Raw genomic sequence first — 15,750 nt, 5'->3', positions numbered from 1 at the left:
TATATATATTATCATTAAAAACATGTTTTTATACCTAAATATACTGTATATTACAAATATGTTCTTTACCACCATCTAGAAAATGTATATATAAACACATTAATCCAACTATTATGTCTTTTTACTATTACTTTTACATAGTATTTTTAATTACTAAAATTAGTGGTTCAAAATACATTTAGAAAAAAAAATATATAACATAGTATACTAATCAATCATGTATCATCACAATAGTGTATAACCAGCCATGGAGAGAACCTTGCGTCCAACCTCCTCCACCTTCTTCCCTTGGGGAGATAACCTTTGCTCCCAACCTCCTCCACCATAGAGAGAATCTTGGTTCTGCCCTCCTCATGTATGGAGAGAACATGTTCACGTCTTTTAGCAATCTCAAAATGGCTTGCTCCGACAACCAAAGAAACTAAAGACCATTTTCTAACGTCACAAAATCTTTTGATAGTAACTAATAATATTTTTTTCTAATGTACTCGTGGAAATGTTTTTCACACCATGATATAGAATTTGTTTCTAGAACTCTCCGACTGCCACCTTGCTTTGTGAGCCCATGTCCATGGACCCACCTTCTGTAGTGGGGCCACGTCTACTCCTGGCCCATCCATATCCGACGGCTGGTCTGTTAAGTCCGAGAGGCTTTAAATATTTGGCTATGTCTAACCATATTAGAAAAATAAGATGCATATATTAATCTTTTTTTTGGGTCAACATATTAATCTTACCTATTCCAAACTGAAAAATGAGAAAGTAAGAGAAAATTTTGGTTAAAAAAAATAAGAAAAAATTACCTTTCCATTAAAAAAGTTTTACCAATAGAACAAATTTTAAAGCAATGTTTTTGAATAAATTGTTTTGTTAGATGAAAAATGTGAGATGATCTATGTTTATATAGAAGTAAATATTTATATTTTTTAGAATTAATAATTAACTGTACATTTTCCTTAATCCCTTTTGTATTTTTTTTGTTGAATTAATAACTTAAAATTAAAAATAAGTAAATAATGTTATAATTTTGAATTTTATGAAATATATAATCTCCTTATAATTATTTTTCTAAAAACTGTTTAATTTTTGTATTTTTTATAATTATCTTTTTACATTATTAATAATTTTTTTAAAAAAAATTTTATCGTTAACTCAAATTTCTCTTATTAAATATTCACTTTTTCACATGTAAAAATCTCTGATTAATAACTTGAGACATGTCAAAATTTTGTTAATGGCTAACTTTCAAAACCCAATCTTATATATATATATATATATATATATATAAGTCTATAACCTTTGTATTATTTTGAAATCATTATTGTGTACTGTAAGCTTAAGAAAGAGAATTGGTTTTAACCAACTTGTGTTATTCCATTAGGTTGAGTTACCCTTATATACACATGGGTAGATATACATCAATCTTCACTAGACCTTATCTCTATGAGATTTACATCAATATTCACTAGACCTTATCTCTATGAGATTTACATCTATCTCATTAACAATATACTACAATATTCGTATCTATCTTAACATGGATATCAAGTGTTTGAAATTTTTATCTATTCATGTTACCTCTTCTTCTTTTTATATGTGTTTTATATACAAGCATCATTTGGAACGACTTATCAGAAGAAAGATTAGAAGAAAATGTATGTGAAAAGAGCCATAAACTTAACTATTTAAGTAACCCACATACATAGTAAGTATCCAAAACGTAAGATCAAGGAAGGTCTTTTGATTATAAACATTAGCTTGAGATTGACGATTCTGTAGGCCGGTCAAGATTTGCAACTTGTATTTCATACTTTACACAGTTTATACACGATATTTTTGAGAATGCATCCTACAAATAATATAGCCACCTTGTCCTTCTATGTAGGAGCTTTGATCACTCCATTTCAAAGATAGCAATTTTTGGTGGCTACAAGTGTTCTTAAAAAGTAGTTTTTGGCATTTTATTTTAAGAAAAAAAATCGTTTATATCACGTTTAAAATTGTTGTTGTCCTATTGATTATGTTATTTCATAATTCAGCTATTTCACTATTGAGCTACTAGATTTTATATGCAGTACACCGCATAACAAGTTATTTGTAACTGAAAAAATTAATTTAAATTTGTATTGTTTGTTATTTTTGTTTAGTGTTTAAAATAATAGAATTGTATTTTGATTGTTAATTCTATGATTTAAATTGTTTAATTTCAATTTGTTTTTTACATAATATTAACTTAATCAACATAATTAGATACATTTGTTACTCTAATATTGACATTGTTAAGAAATTAATGAAATGATGTTTTACCCGTGTAGCACCGAATGAATGATACTTTAATTTTATATTAATATCGATTCAAACATATCCCGTCATATAATCCCATCTCAGAATATTTGAACTCATGGTACACAGTGAGACAAATTTTATTTATTTATTAATAACATCTTAATTTTTAATATTTATTGTTTTGTATTATTAGGATTAAGTTGAGTTAGTATGATATATATTACGATTGTAACCATTTAATGTAACATTTTATAATATTGCCGCTTCTTATAAATTTTAAGTATATAAATTTCTTATAACGTTTAAATATTTATAATATTTGAAAATTCACAAAAGTGTAAATATCATTGATATTTTAAACATTTTATAAAATTTAACTTTTTAAAAGTTTAAATGTTAAGTATCTATAAAAAAATTAAAGTTTAAATATTTATAATACTTTGAATCTTTTTAAAAATTTTAAATTCCTTAAAATAAAAAACCAAAATAAACTGGATAAACTTTTAAATTTGAATGTTTAATATAGATCAAGCTTCCTGCTCATTCGTATTCAGAATTAGTTTGATCTTTTTCAACACACATTCAATCCATCAGTTACATGACACAAGGTTATACAGTCTGATCAGACACACAAATTTCATCAAGATTTCTGATGACGATTTATTTTTTTACAAAAACTTCTCAAAAGCAGGCACAATTTGAACCCATATACACACAACAAAACCATAAGAATGTGGACATTTTTAAAGTTAAAAAGTACCTCTTTTTGTCAACTTAAGAAGTACCTTATATAGTAGGAACTGACTTGAGCTACAACGTAAGAGAATATTTTTGGGATTTCTGTGATGGATAACATATTAGATGGTATTAATCTATTTTATATAATTTTGTTGTGTTTATTTTCCCGGTGAAACAAATATTTGTGTGATGATATTATATAATATACTACATGAAAAAGTAAAGAGTTAGTAATATAATAAGATTTATATAATAAAAACAAATGAAACAGAAGAAATTAGATAGTGATAGAAATATTAATCGATATCTAATTCAATTTGCTATTTCAAGGGTATTTTTCTATGTCCTTTTTCAAAAATATCCATTCATGGTGTCTATTTTCAAAAATACATCTTTTTAATATATAATAACTAAATTCTAAATCCTAAACCTACTCCCTTAAAACTATACTCTAAATGTAAAATAGTGAACTCAAACCTATAAATTTAAAAAAAAAAATTAATTTAACATATTGTAATAATGTGAATGAGAGCAAAAATGAAAATATTCAACAAAAAGATTATCTCAAAATCTGCATTTATAACAAATTCTCTATTTTTAATTATAATCTTATATCGTAGTATTCTTCAGCTCCAAAAGATATGTCCTTACCATGAGAACCGAGGTTCCTACAATTTGCAAACAACATATAAAAATTATAGATAAAGAGAGTTACATGCTCAATTCATAATTATTGGATCCATGCATTTTCTTGCATGATCGATGTCAAATTGTCAATGAAGTTTAAACTTTGAGACCCCATGACTAGGATATATTGAAAAAGAATCGTAGTAGCATTTAATTTGTCTAACAAAATATCTTGGAATCTTACAATATTTTTTTTTGGTATTTTGTTTCAAAGTGGATATATATGCGAACACACCCAAGTAATAACAATCATGAACAAAAACAGTTCGTTATTATGTTGGTTCAAGACATCTTGACGATTCTGAAAATATAAAAAGTTTATGGAGAATTGTGAGATTTTAAAGAAATCTTAGGGGCTAAAAGAAAATAAAAGTACTGTCATTTGAAATAGTAAATTTAAAATTAAATTAAAATATAAAAAATGTATATTGACCGGAAAATACAAAATACAAAATAGCTTATAGGACCGGCACGTATATTACCTGAAAAACTCATCCCTCTCTCTCTCTCTCTCTCTCTCTCTCTCTCAGTCCTTCTTTATTCTCTCTCTCTCTCTCTCTCTCTCTCTCTCTCGAGTCTCTTGCTTATTCTATCCTCTCTCTCTCTCGGTAGATCGATCTCTGGGATTTGAAGAACCTTTGTTCGATTTAGAATTTTGAGATCGTGCTTCCCTCTTTTTTAATGTTGAGTCGGTTCGTTTCTCGGATCTCGATGATCCTCGATTTTCTCAATCAAACTTGAAAACACTTTCCAATTTTTTCCCCTCTCCTAGCTTAATTTCTTATCGCCGCCATGTTCGAAGCTCATGTAAGCCTTCCTTCTCATTCTTGTTAATTTTTTCTTTGGGGATTTGCGACGAGTTTAGTTTTAGAAGTTATGTGTTTTGGTGTAAGTTCGGTGTTGCGATGCTGGGTGATTGATTAGTTTGACTCTTCGTATGGGAATGTGTTTGGAATTATATATGGTTATGTACATGTCGATAGCGAAAATGGGGTTTTATTAGCTTCTGTGAGAGAGGTTAATGGTAGTAGCTGTTACTGCTAGTAGTTGAATAGTGCATTAACAATTGGAATTGAAATGAGAGACTTTTGAAGGAACTTTCTAAGTTAGTCACTTGGATGGTTAATTGGATACCCTTTTACAATTATAGTGATATGTTGTTGTGCAGGAAATCTTTGCTCTTAGGTCAGAGTTTTTTTTTCTAACTTGCTAATTAGTTTTGTGTCCAACTTAATTGATTGAATTGAGTATCTATTAATTGCGACTCGGTATTCAGGTACTGCATCTGCTTCGGAGGTATTTGGGTGAATATGTGCATGGACTCTCGACAGAGGCTCTGAGAATTAGTGTCTGGAAAGGTTGTTTTTTTTTTTTTTTGGTTAAAATTTGTTATATAGATATCTAGGGGGTCTTGAAAATTCTTGTGAGCAAAGACTGCTTATGATTTATGTAGAGATGTAATCCCTTGGCTGTCTAGTCAGTTGTTGTTTTTGATGTTGGGTTTTCTTGCTTTTTAGGTGATGTTGTTCTTAAAGATTTGAAATTAAAGGCAGAGGCTCTGAATTCACTGAAACTTCCGGTTGCTGTCAAATCCGGTTTTGTTGGAACCATCACTTTGAAGGTTGCTATTTTTTTTTCTCTCTTGTTGGAAATTTTGATGATTTTCCTCCAGACCACTGTTCCTGTTCTGTACGCTTGACAGATAAAGCATGTTTCTTCTTTCTCAAATGTTTGCCTACTTGAGCTGTCGAGAAATTTATGTTGGATTGGTAATCCTTGCCATAGTTACTTGCAGCGTCTCACATACTAATCCTGATATATGTAAGAGTCATTTGGGGATTTCGAGAGAGGAAAAACATCTTAAATGCTTACATAACCAGAACTGTTTTCATGTGTGATGCTCTCATTTAATGATGTAAAGCGGAAGTGCTGGAAATCGATTTCAGTTTGGATTATAACGAACATGTTGGTGGTAATAGTGATCAGAGTGGAAAATTTTAGGTCACTGTTTATGACTTCTGAGGTACAAAGTTACATGTTTAGTTAGATAATGTGCTGACGTTAAAAATGAAATAGATATGCATATCATTCTATGTGTTGCATATATTGAAGCTTTTGATACGAAGTCAAATGTCATGGAGATTGCAAGTTGGCTGATACCCTCATTTCGGAACTTGGACTTCGATTTAGTTCAGCAAACGCTGCTTTTATCAGGAAACTCTTGTACTACGGTTAGGTATCGAATGTAAAATTTGAAAGTGGCTCATACAAACCTTTTTTTCAGGTCCCTTGGAAAAGTTTGGGAAAAGAGCCAGTCATTGTTCTGATCGACCGTGTCTTCGTCCTTGCTTATCCTGCCCCTGATGACCGAACACTTAAGGTATTTTGTTGGAATTGTTAAGTATGTTTGCTTGTCTCACTTTTAAGCTTTTTACTTTGGTTGGTGCTGAATTTGCTTACACTAATTACATACTAGGAGGAAGACAGGGAAAAGCTTCTAGAAACCAAGCTTCAGCAGATTGAGGTACTTAATTTTTCTGGCTGATGCAGTTTCATGGATGCTTCTATATATGATCGTTACATGAGACTTAGATTTTCATTTTCATCAACAAGATAAAGTTTGATGTTATTCTGAGTTATCATTCTCATGTCTGTTACATATAGGAAGCAGAAACAGCAACTCTTGACGCAAGGGCAAAATCGAAGCTGGGAAGTGTATGTCTCTAAAACTTAGATAACTTAATTTTTTGTTATGTTCTCATTTTCTATTTAGGGGGGTATGTGTTTGAGTGGCGCTGGAACTTTCCTAATCAGATTAGAGGATACCTTATATTGCAATCGTTTACGAAGGATATATGCAGACCTTGCTAACTACTAGATAACAAAAGTCTCTTACGCTAAGCATGTTATAACTTATAGCTCTTATTTGGTTGGTACTTCTCAGCCTCCACCAGGAAATTCATGGCTAGGTTCGATTATTGCTACTATTATTGGTAATCTGAAAGTTTCCATCAGCAATGTACATATTAGATACGAGGATTCTACCAGGTTTGTGGCTGTTTGCCTTTTTGTTTCTTTTTTCACTTTTAGTATCTTTGTTGTTGGTGTTTATTGGAGTTGGAGACGACTTGATAGATTTTTTCTTATTTCAACTATATGCTCTAGTAATCCAGGGCACCCCTTTGCTGCGGGCATCACCTTGGCCAAGCTCGCAGCTGTTACAATGGATGAAGAAGGAAATGAGACCTTTGACACAAGTGGCGCTTTGGATAAACTGCGTAAGGTGAACTTTTTATTTCTTTCCTTTCTTTTCTCAATTGGCTGAAGTAGTTGAAAGTTGACAAAAAGATAGTGTTTCAAAGTACATGTGTGTTTGCACTATAAACAGCTATGGTTTGACGTTTGAGTTCTCTTGCGGTTTATATTTGGAATACAAATCTAGTCTTCCCATTCCTTAAAATATCTTCCGACTTCGAAGAGAACTCATTTTGTGGTCTTTTTCATTTAAGTTCAAGGACTCTTCTCACAGAGGTCTCAAATACAATAAAACATTGGTTGAGCTTATAAAANTTTTTTTTTTTTTTTTTTTTGTGTGTGTTTTTTTCCTGCCATAAAACGACATGGATAAAATGACGTAGCAGTTTAAGAAACAGTTCCAGGCTCTGATACCCTAATTTGTATTTTCGTTTGTGTTCAGTTAGTTATTGTTTCCCTTTTCTTTTGCTGTGTTCGTTTTGAATGCTAGTTATAGTTTAAGCTAATTCACGATAGGCTGAGATTTCAACTGCAATGGAATTTGTTACGAGGTCTGTTGATGGAGTGTTATGAATGATGATGATGCTACTTATTGACTTGAACCAACTTTTTTTTGCTACACATGGTATCTGTAACAGTCATTGCAGCTTGAAAGACTTGCTCTGTATCATGATTCTAATAGCTTTCCCTGGGAAATAGAGAAGCCATGGGATGATATTACTCCTGCAGAATGGGTTGAGGTTTGTTCATACATACTTTTTTCTTGGTGATTACGTTGTATTTTTGGCCTGGTTATTGGTCAAATGAAATGATTTTTTAGTGTTTTGTATATAAATTTGACTGCCTTCCTTCAGATGTTTGAAGATGGCATAAAGGCGCAGACCGAGCAAAAAATAAAGTCGAAATGGGCCTTAAATCGTCACTATTTATTGTCCCCTATCAATGGATCTCTTAAATATCATCGGTTAGGCAACCAGGAGAGAAATAATTCGGAGATTCCATTTGAAAGGGCATCGGTTATCCTTAATGATGTTAACGTGACTATCACAGAGGTACCACTTTCTGTACTTGATATAGTTGGTTTAATTTTTTTGGGGGATGTGTTCCCCATTTTTTTCTAGGTTTTTTTTCCCTCATAAGTGTTTCGTTTTATATATAACACAAATGTTGCAAAGATCACAACAGTGGAAAACTACACTTACAGAACATTACAATATTGGATTATATAATCCCCTTTTCATCTGCTCAAAAGCAAACATCTTCATAATCTTTAAGTTCTGCTTCAGACTTAGAGCCACAACTTTTTTTCCCAGAGTTAACAGTAATTTTTTTCCTGTAGGTTCTGATTTCTTCTTTCTGTATTCCAGCTTCCTGAGACTCATTAGAGATTAATATTGCATCTGCTTAGCAAGTTCGTTTTTTCTTGAGGTGCTGGACTTAACTCTCTTGTATTTTTTCTTTGCCCTTTTTCTTAACAGGAGCAATATCATGATTGGATAAAGCTGGTTGAAGTTGTTTCCAGATACAAAACATATATAGAGATTTCACATTTAAGGCCCATGGTTCCTGTTTCAGAGGCTCCACGTTTGTGGTGGCGGTTTGCTGCTCAAGCTAGTTTGCAACAAAAGAGATTATGGTACATGTTTGTTTCATTTTACTCTCTCATGTATGATTTCAATGACATAATAGAAGATGAAACAGCATTTATTTGTCAGAGCTATTTGGTTTTTAGCCTGAATAGTTTTGAGCGTCTTCTGGTAATGTATGACTGCGCTTGATCTGTCGAATAATTTTCTAGTTTGATCTGATTTTTGCATTTATTTACCCCATTTCAGTTATCGATTTTCTTGGGATAGTATCCACCATCTTTGCCAGTTACGTCGGCGCTATATTCAGCTGTATGCCAATTTTCTGCAGCAGTCATCAAATGCTAATTACCCAGAGATGAGAGAAATCGAAAAGGACCTTGATTCCAAAGTGATTCTTTTATGGAGGTAATAATCATATGCCAACATTTTGATTAAAAGGCATGTGATTTCTTAACATGAAAATCCCACCCTGTGATGCATACCATTGGAATTCCATTCCGCTGACGCTTAATCTCTGGATTTATTTGAGAAGTTCACATGACCATGGTTAAGTATTTAAGTTTCTGTTATACTGAAGTAGATTCCACTCTGAAGAATCTGCCTTACATTTTCGTAGTGGTTAAGTTTGCTATTGCCTCTGTCGTAGTCGCAGGCTGTAGGTGCTATTAGGCTCGCTTCTATGTGCTGTTGTAGTTGTTTGGTACTGCCCTCTTATGATTGGCTGCGTCTGTAATTGTGTTCCAGTCTCTTCGTCAGTTATATAGTTGAGAACAATTAAAATGCTAGTTTAATCATACCACTTTGGCTCAGAAGAAGTTCAAGCTCTCCTATTCTTACTTTCCATTTTCATTATGATTCTCAAAGTCACTGTTCTGCCTATGTGCTTTATTCTCCTTTCGACTTATCTTATCGTGTATTATGTTGTATTGCCATCATAGGTTGCTTGCACATGCAAAGGTAGAATCTGTAAAGTCAAAAGAAGCAGCTGAGCAGAGAAAACTGAAAAAGGGTGGCTGGTTCTCATTCAAATGGTCAGTTGGGGTTTGCTGATTCTTTGTAAAGATATATGTCTTGCTTTTTTGGCTATTCAGTTTTTGTTTCCTGTCGTAGCCATGAATGCAAAATCACTGGTGGAAACCATTTAGTTTTCTGAATTTTGTGGCTACCATATCCATGCAGGCGGACAGAAGCTGAAGATGATCCTGACGTCGATAGTGTGGCTGATGGATCAAAATTGACGGAGGAAGGATTGACTAAAGAAGAGTGGAAGTCCATAAATAAGTTACTGAGTCATCAGCCAGATGAAGAGATGAGTTTGTATTCAGGAAAAGACATGCAGAATATGACTCACTTTCTTGTAACGGTATCAATTGGTCAAGGTGCGGCTAGGATTGTTGATATAAATCAGACTGAGGTGCTGTGTGGTAGGTTTGAGCAGCTCGATGTGACGACCAAGTTCAGATATCGAAGTACTCAGTGTGATGTATCACTGAGGTTCTATGGCTTATCTGCACCAGAAGGTTCCCTAGCGCAGGTTTGTTATCAGTTTCCACCTTATGACCAGGGTCAACAATCTCTTTGATAATATTCTATATATTGCGTATAAAATGAAGTTTGACCTCCCCCCTCCCCTCTCTGTTTCATGCTGGCTTTGCAGAGTGTATCCAGTGAGAGAAAGACAAATGCCTTGATGGCTAGTTTTGTGAACGCACCTATTGGAGAGAACATTGATTGGAGGCTATCAGCCACAATATCCCCTTGTCATGCTACGGTAATCTCTTCATATATGTATGCTCTTGAAACATGGACATATATCATCTGCCTAATAGTCGCATAACTGTAAGATATGTCCAGAGTATAGAAGTCGCATAACTGTAAGATATGTCCAGAGTATAGCAGCATATATCTAATATTTAGTTGGTGGTATTGAATAAAGTGCATGTATTCCTGAAAATTGGGGATTGTCAATTGTCATGGGGCCTTAGAAAGAGTTTTTGGAATTTAATTCTCACGTATGCTGGTTGCTTCTCTTTTGGGAATTATGGAGGGAGAAGGTTATAAGTTTTTAAATTTTCTTGGAAATTAAGAATTTACTTGAAACTCCCATGGTCCTATGTTTGTTTTTTAAGTTTGGAATTCAGTTGTAAGACAAAATAAAGTCCATCTAGTATGAAAGTTTAACCAACTACGAAATTTTTATTGTTACCAAATCCAGCTGCCACCAAGGGATTACTAACACTCCCTTCAGAATAGATAATTTGTTTTCTTTTCCGATTAGATAACTTGGTACTTGGGGATAGGAAGAGTTGTTTCTTCAATCTTGTCTAATTTTGACGCCAAAGACGTCTGAATTACGTACCCAATTTTTTTTATCTTCTAGAATATTCGAGTTGACTTGGTATTTTTTCCCCATAATACTTCCACCTTGCCCCCTATTTTATTTGTTGTTTTGTCTTTCTACCTGCCTTAAGTATATTGGAGGTTTTACTTCTTTGCAGATCTGGACTGAAAGTTATGATCGTGTATTGGAGTTTGTGAAGCGAAGTAATGCAGTTAGCCCTACTGTTGCACTGGAAACTGCTGCTGTACTTCAGGTATTGGTATTAATGATCAGTAGCAATTTTCCAACTTCTACCCTATTTCTTACATAATTCTTTTGCTTATTTATATTATATTGGTGAAAATAAGACATGTATGATCCTTTTGAGGTTGATCATTCATTTGAATGTACGTTTATTTTCCTGCATACTTATTGGCCAATTTAATTTTATATTTACTGTTAATTTCAGATGAAACTAGAGGAAGTGACTCGACGGGCTCAAGAGCAACTTCAAATAGTATTGGAGGAGCAAAGCAGGTTAGAACAGTTAAACTGGACTTTATATGTCCTTCTTTTTATCTTTGTCCATATGTTCAGAGTTGGACCTTTTGGTAGCCACTAAAGTGGAATGTGTGTTCCGTGGAACTATAGATTTTGTCTTCGTAATCTGTTGAAAATAAAATTAATTATTTAATCATTTTTCACAAGTAGCATAATTTTCACTGGTCTCCTTATGTTTTGCCTTTGGTTTCTCAGATTTGCTCTCGACATTGATCTTGATGCTCCAAAGGTGAGAATTCCTTTGAGAGCTTCAGGATCGTCCAAGTGCAGTAGCCATTTCCTATTGGATTTTGGTAATTTCACGTTAACCACCATGGTAAGTTTCCAGACTAACTGCTGTTTCTGTAGTGGGGTGTCTTTTTCACTCTTAAAACTGTTGAACTTTTAGCTTCAGGTTACATACGTTGTAAAAAGTTTTTTTCTGGTTTGAATAAATTTAACGTTCATTCAAAAAAAAAAGTTTCCAGACTAGCCCTTCGAGTCTACCAGTGTTTCCTTTCTGTTTTCTTATATTTCTTGTACAATTGCAGGATACTCGGTCTGAGGAGCAAAGGCAAAACTTATATTCCCGGTTCTGCATTTCGGGAAGAGATATTGCTGCTTTCTTTACAGACTGTGGATCTGACAACCAAGGATGCAGTTTACTCATGGAAGATTTCACTAATCAGCCAATTCTGTCTCCCATTCTAGAGAAAGCGGACAATGTTTATTCCCTTATTGATAGGTGTGGAATGGCAGTTATTGTTGATCAGGTATTACCTTTGCGTTAATATATCATTTTTAAGAGTCAATTGCTACAGTAAGGCATTTCTACTTGACACGGGTCTATTTCTTGTTAAAGATCAAAGTACCTCACCCAAGTTACCCATCCACTAGAATTTCCATCCAAGTGCCAAATATTGGTGTTCATTTCTCGCCAACAAGATATATGAGGATCATGCAATTGTTCGACATCTTGTATGGTGCTATGAAAACCTACAGTCAAGCTCCTGTTGATCATATCCCAGATGGACTCCAACCTTGGAGTCCTGCAGATCTTGCTAGTGATGCTAGAATCTTAGTTTGGAAGGTATGCATTATGATATATATGTACTTTGCAAGCTTGGTTTATTTGTACTACCTTTGATTTTATGAATCTGCTTTTTCAGGGAATTGGCAACTCTATTGCTACTTGGCAATCTTGTCGCCTTGTTCTATCTGGTTTATATCTGTATACATTGGAATCGGAGAAGTCACTTGATTATCAACGTTATTTATGGTTTGTGCTATTTTCTTTAACGTGCTTTCTCTCTCTCTTCTTTTTTTTTTCCTTTTTTCTTTTGTTTTTTCAAGCGCTCTTTTCTACTACAGAGACTTTTGCATATGTTACAAAACGACATTTAAAGTATAAACTTAAATGTGCAGCATGGCTGGTAGGCAAGTGTTCGAGGTTCCACCTGCAAATGTTGGTGGTTCCCCATACTGTCTTGCTGTCGGTATAAGGGGAACAGATCTTAAAAAGGTACGCTAAGCTGCTTTATTGTAACTGGATTCATAATAGAACTGAAAAATATGTAAGTTGTCCAGGGAATAAAATATACTCTCTTGGTAAATTGGTTATGCTTGCTAAATCTTGGAACGACTGTCTACCTGAACAATAATATGAATGATAGTGCTATGATTCTCTGGATCATACTTCTATTGAAGTTGTTTGGATGTTATACTGGAGAAAAAGCCAGCTCGCATATATTGCTTTGCAACCTTCTGTTTATCTGATAAATCTTATGCATTATTCAGGCCCTGGAATCTTCTAGCACTTGGATCATAGAATTTCAGGGGGAGGAGAAGGCAGCTTGGCTGAGAGGACTGGTCCAAGCCACCTATCAAGCTTCTGTATGTCTATAAAATCTCCTCTCTTCTTTTCTCTAGGTTTTCTTAATGCATTGGTTCTCTTTGGTTAATATCTTTTCCTTTTGTAGGCACCTCTGTCGGGGGATGTACTTGGTCAAACGAGTGATGGTGACTTCCATGAACCTCAGACCAGGAATATGAAAGCTGCTGATCTAGTTATTACGGGTGCTTTGGTTGAGACGAAGTTGTACTTGTATGGAAAGGTTAGCTGTTTCTACATATTTTTATATGCGGGCTATTTGCATGCCATGCCTTATTGATTAGGAACTTTCATAGGTTCTGTGAAAGCAACTCCTCGTTTTTTACCTGACTTTATAAATTCTATATATCCCGCAGATAAAAGATGAATGTGATGAGCAGGTTGAAGAGGTTCTGCTTCTTAAGGTTCTTGCTTCCGGAGGAAAGGTTTGTGTTTGTTGGACATTTCATTTCATTAAGTTTTGAGGTAGTGAGTTATATGCGTGTGTTTTGGGCCGTGGGTGCTAAGGAGAGAAGGGGAAAAGGACAAGGCCTGCTGGGTGTGTGAAACTTAGACAATATAACCTCATGATATTAGGATTTTGGTTAAAATTATATAATTTCATTAATCTTGCCTAAGCTGTTGATGATGAGATGGAAACTACCAATAGAGCCACAGTATTGTTGACTAAGGATTAGTTAATGATAAATTTCTCAGCGGATTGATTTCTAAATCATTTTGATATCTTAGGAGCCTCATCTTTCAAGTTTTCCTTTGCTTGGATGTTTGCCTTTCGTCAACTTAGAGGGTTCCCCTTCCTGATATGCCTTGTTATTTTTTCTAAGCTGTTTTCATTTCCTTGTGTAAACTTTATACAAAAGACTAGTTTAATAGATGTAGAATTGTGTTTGCTTTGCAGGTGCACGTGATAAGTTCCGAGAGTGGTTTAACTGTTAGGACAAAGTTGCACTCTCTGAAAATCAAAGATGAACTTCAGCAGCAGCAGTCAGGAAGTGCTCAGTATTTGGCGTACTCTGTTCTGAAGAACGAAGACATTCAAGAATCATTAGAAACATGGGATTCTTTTGACAAGGAGATGCCTGTAGGACATGCAGATGATGAAGATGCCTACACTGATGCTTTGCCAGAGTTTCTGTCTCCTACAGAACCAGGTACTCCGGATATGGATATGATTCAATGCAGCATGATGATGGACTCCGATGAACATGTGGGACTTGAGGATGCTGAAGGAATAGTTCATGAAAAAGATACAACTCAGGGAAAAGTTCTTTGCGATGAGGTCTTCTATGAGGTGCAGGGTGGGGAATTTTCTGATTTTGTATCAGTTGTTTTCTTGACGAGGAGCTCCAGTTCCCACGATTATAATGGAATCGACACACAGGTATGTAATTTAAGACCATGGGAGGACATCTTAGTGCGGCAAATATTTCTTATCAGCTTTATTAAGTTCTGTTTGAAATTAATTCCAGATGAGCATTCGCATGTCAAAACTGGAGTTCTTTTGTAGCAGACCAACTTTAGTTGCTCTAATTGGTTTTGGATTTGACTTGAGCACGGCATCATACATTGAAAATGCTAAAGACGCCAACAATTCGGCATCTGAGAAATCTGATAGTGAGAAAGAAACAAATGATGAAAGTGGACGCATTGAAGGCTTACTTGGATATGGCAAGGAACGTGTTGTGTTTTACCTGAACATGAATGTTGATAATGTGACTGTGTTTCTTAACAAGGAGGATGGTTCTCAGCTTGCGATGTTTGTGCAGGAACGATTTGTGTTGGACATTAAGGTAAGATATATTGACCTAAGGCATCTTATTTGATGTATTTGGTTTTGTTTTTTACTTTTCTCTTAATCTTTGCCCTATCCAGTAGTTAAACAAAACCAAATTTGTTCATGGCACTTTTGTAAAAAGTTAATTGTAGTTTAAATGTTTAATCATAGAGAATCAGTTTTAGTATCTAGTTTTGGCTAAATTTGTTTAATTTTTCAAGGTTCACCCGAGCTCTCTTTCAATAGAAGGGACTCTGGGAAATTTCAAACTCTGTGACAAGTCGTTGGACTCTGGAAACTGTTGGAGTTGGCTCTGTGACATACGTGATCCTGGTGTTGAGTCTCTCATCAAGGTATTGAATAGAATTTATAAAATATTGACGGTTTTATTCCTGTTTCTGTGATAATGTTTGTTCTTGTTGGATGTGGTTGTCCATTTGCTTAGTCTTGTTCTACTCTGCAGTTCAAATTCAGTTCCTACAGTGCTGGAGATGACGACTATGAAGGATATGATTATAGCTTATCTGGTAAACTGTCGGCTGTTCGTATTGTATTCCTCTACAGATTTGTTCAAGAGGTATCATGATCACTAAATCTTCCTCTTACCGAATTGATTTATAATGGAAACGAAGTTTATACAAATGCTCTTTTTGGACATCATTTTATTGTG

The 15,750-nt window shown here is 34.3% G+C and overlaps 1 protein-coding gene across 1 annotated transcript; it reads left to right on the top strand.

The window, feature by feature from the left end:
• LOC104743937 (putative vacuolar protein sorting-associated protein 13A) lies at positions 4,235 to 15,666 on the top strand. The gene is made up of 29 exons (XM_010464966.2): positions 4,235 to 4,518; positions 4,988 to 5,069; positions 5,229 to 5,332; positions 5,996 to 6,091; positions 6,188 to 6,235; positions 6,376 to 6,426; positions 6,656 to 6,759; positions 6,877 to 6,994; positions 7,605 to 7,706; positions 7,821 to 8,018; positions 8,445 to 8,602; positions 8,802 to 8,960; positions 9,494 to 9,586; positions 9,735 to 10,089; positions 10,213 to 10,326; positions 11,054 to 11,149; positions 11,345 to 11,412; positions 11,632 to 11,752; positions 11,967 to 12,188; positions 12,278 to 12,505; positions 12,585 to 12,694; positions 12,841 to 12,937; positions 13,213 to 13,308; positions 13,395 to 13,529; positions 13,663 to 13,731; positions 14,205 to 14,687; positions 14,776 to 15,096; positions 15,302 to 15,433; positions 15,544 to 15,666. The coding sequence occupies exons 1-29, from the start codon at positions 4,504 to 4,506 to the stop codon at positions 15,664 to 15,666; spliced, it is 4,098 nt and encodes a 1,365-aa protein (XP_010463268.1). The 5' UTR covers positions 4,235 to 4,503.

The sequence above is a fragment of the Camelina sativa genome, chromosome 14, assembly GCF_000633955.1.
Source record: "Camelina sativa cultivar DH55 chromosome 14, Cs, whole genome shotgun sequence".
Classification (NCBI taxonomy): Eukaryota; Viridiplantae; Streptophyta; class Magnoliopsida; order Brassicales; family Brassicaceae; genus Camelina; species Camelina sativa.
This window is presented reverse-complemented; position numbering and strand designations above follow the sequence as displayed.

Bases quoted from the DNA above. Each gene is read 5' to 3' on its own strand.
- LOC104743937 (XM_010464966.2), top strand. The intron at 6,092-6,187 runs GTATTTTGTTGG...ATTACATACTAG, and splicing joins CTGATGACCGAACACTTAAG to GAGGAAGACAGGGAAAAGCT. The intron at 13,732-14,204 runs GTTTGTGTTTGT...TTTGCTTTGCAG, and splicing joins TTCTTGCTTCCGGAGGAAAG to GTGCACGTGATAAGTTCCGA.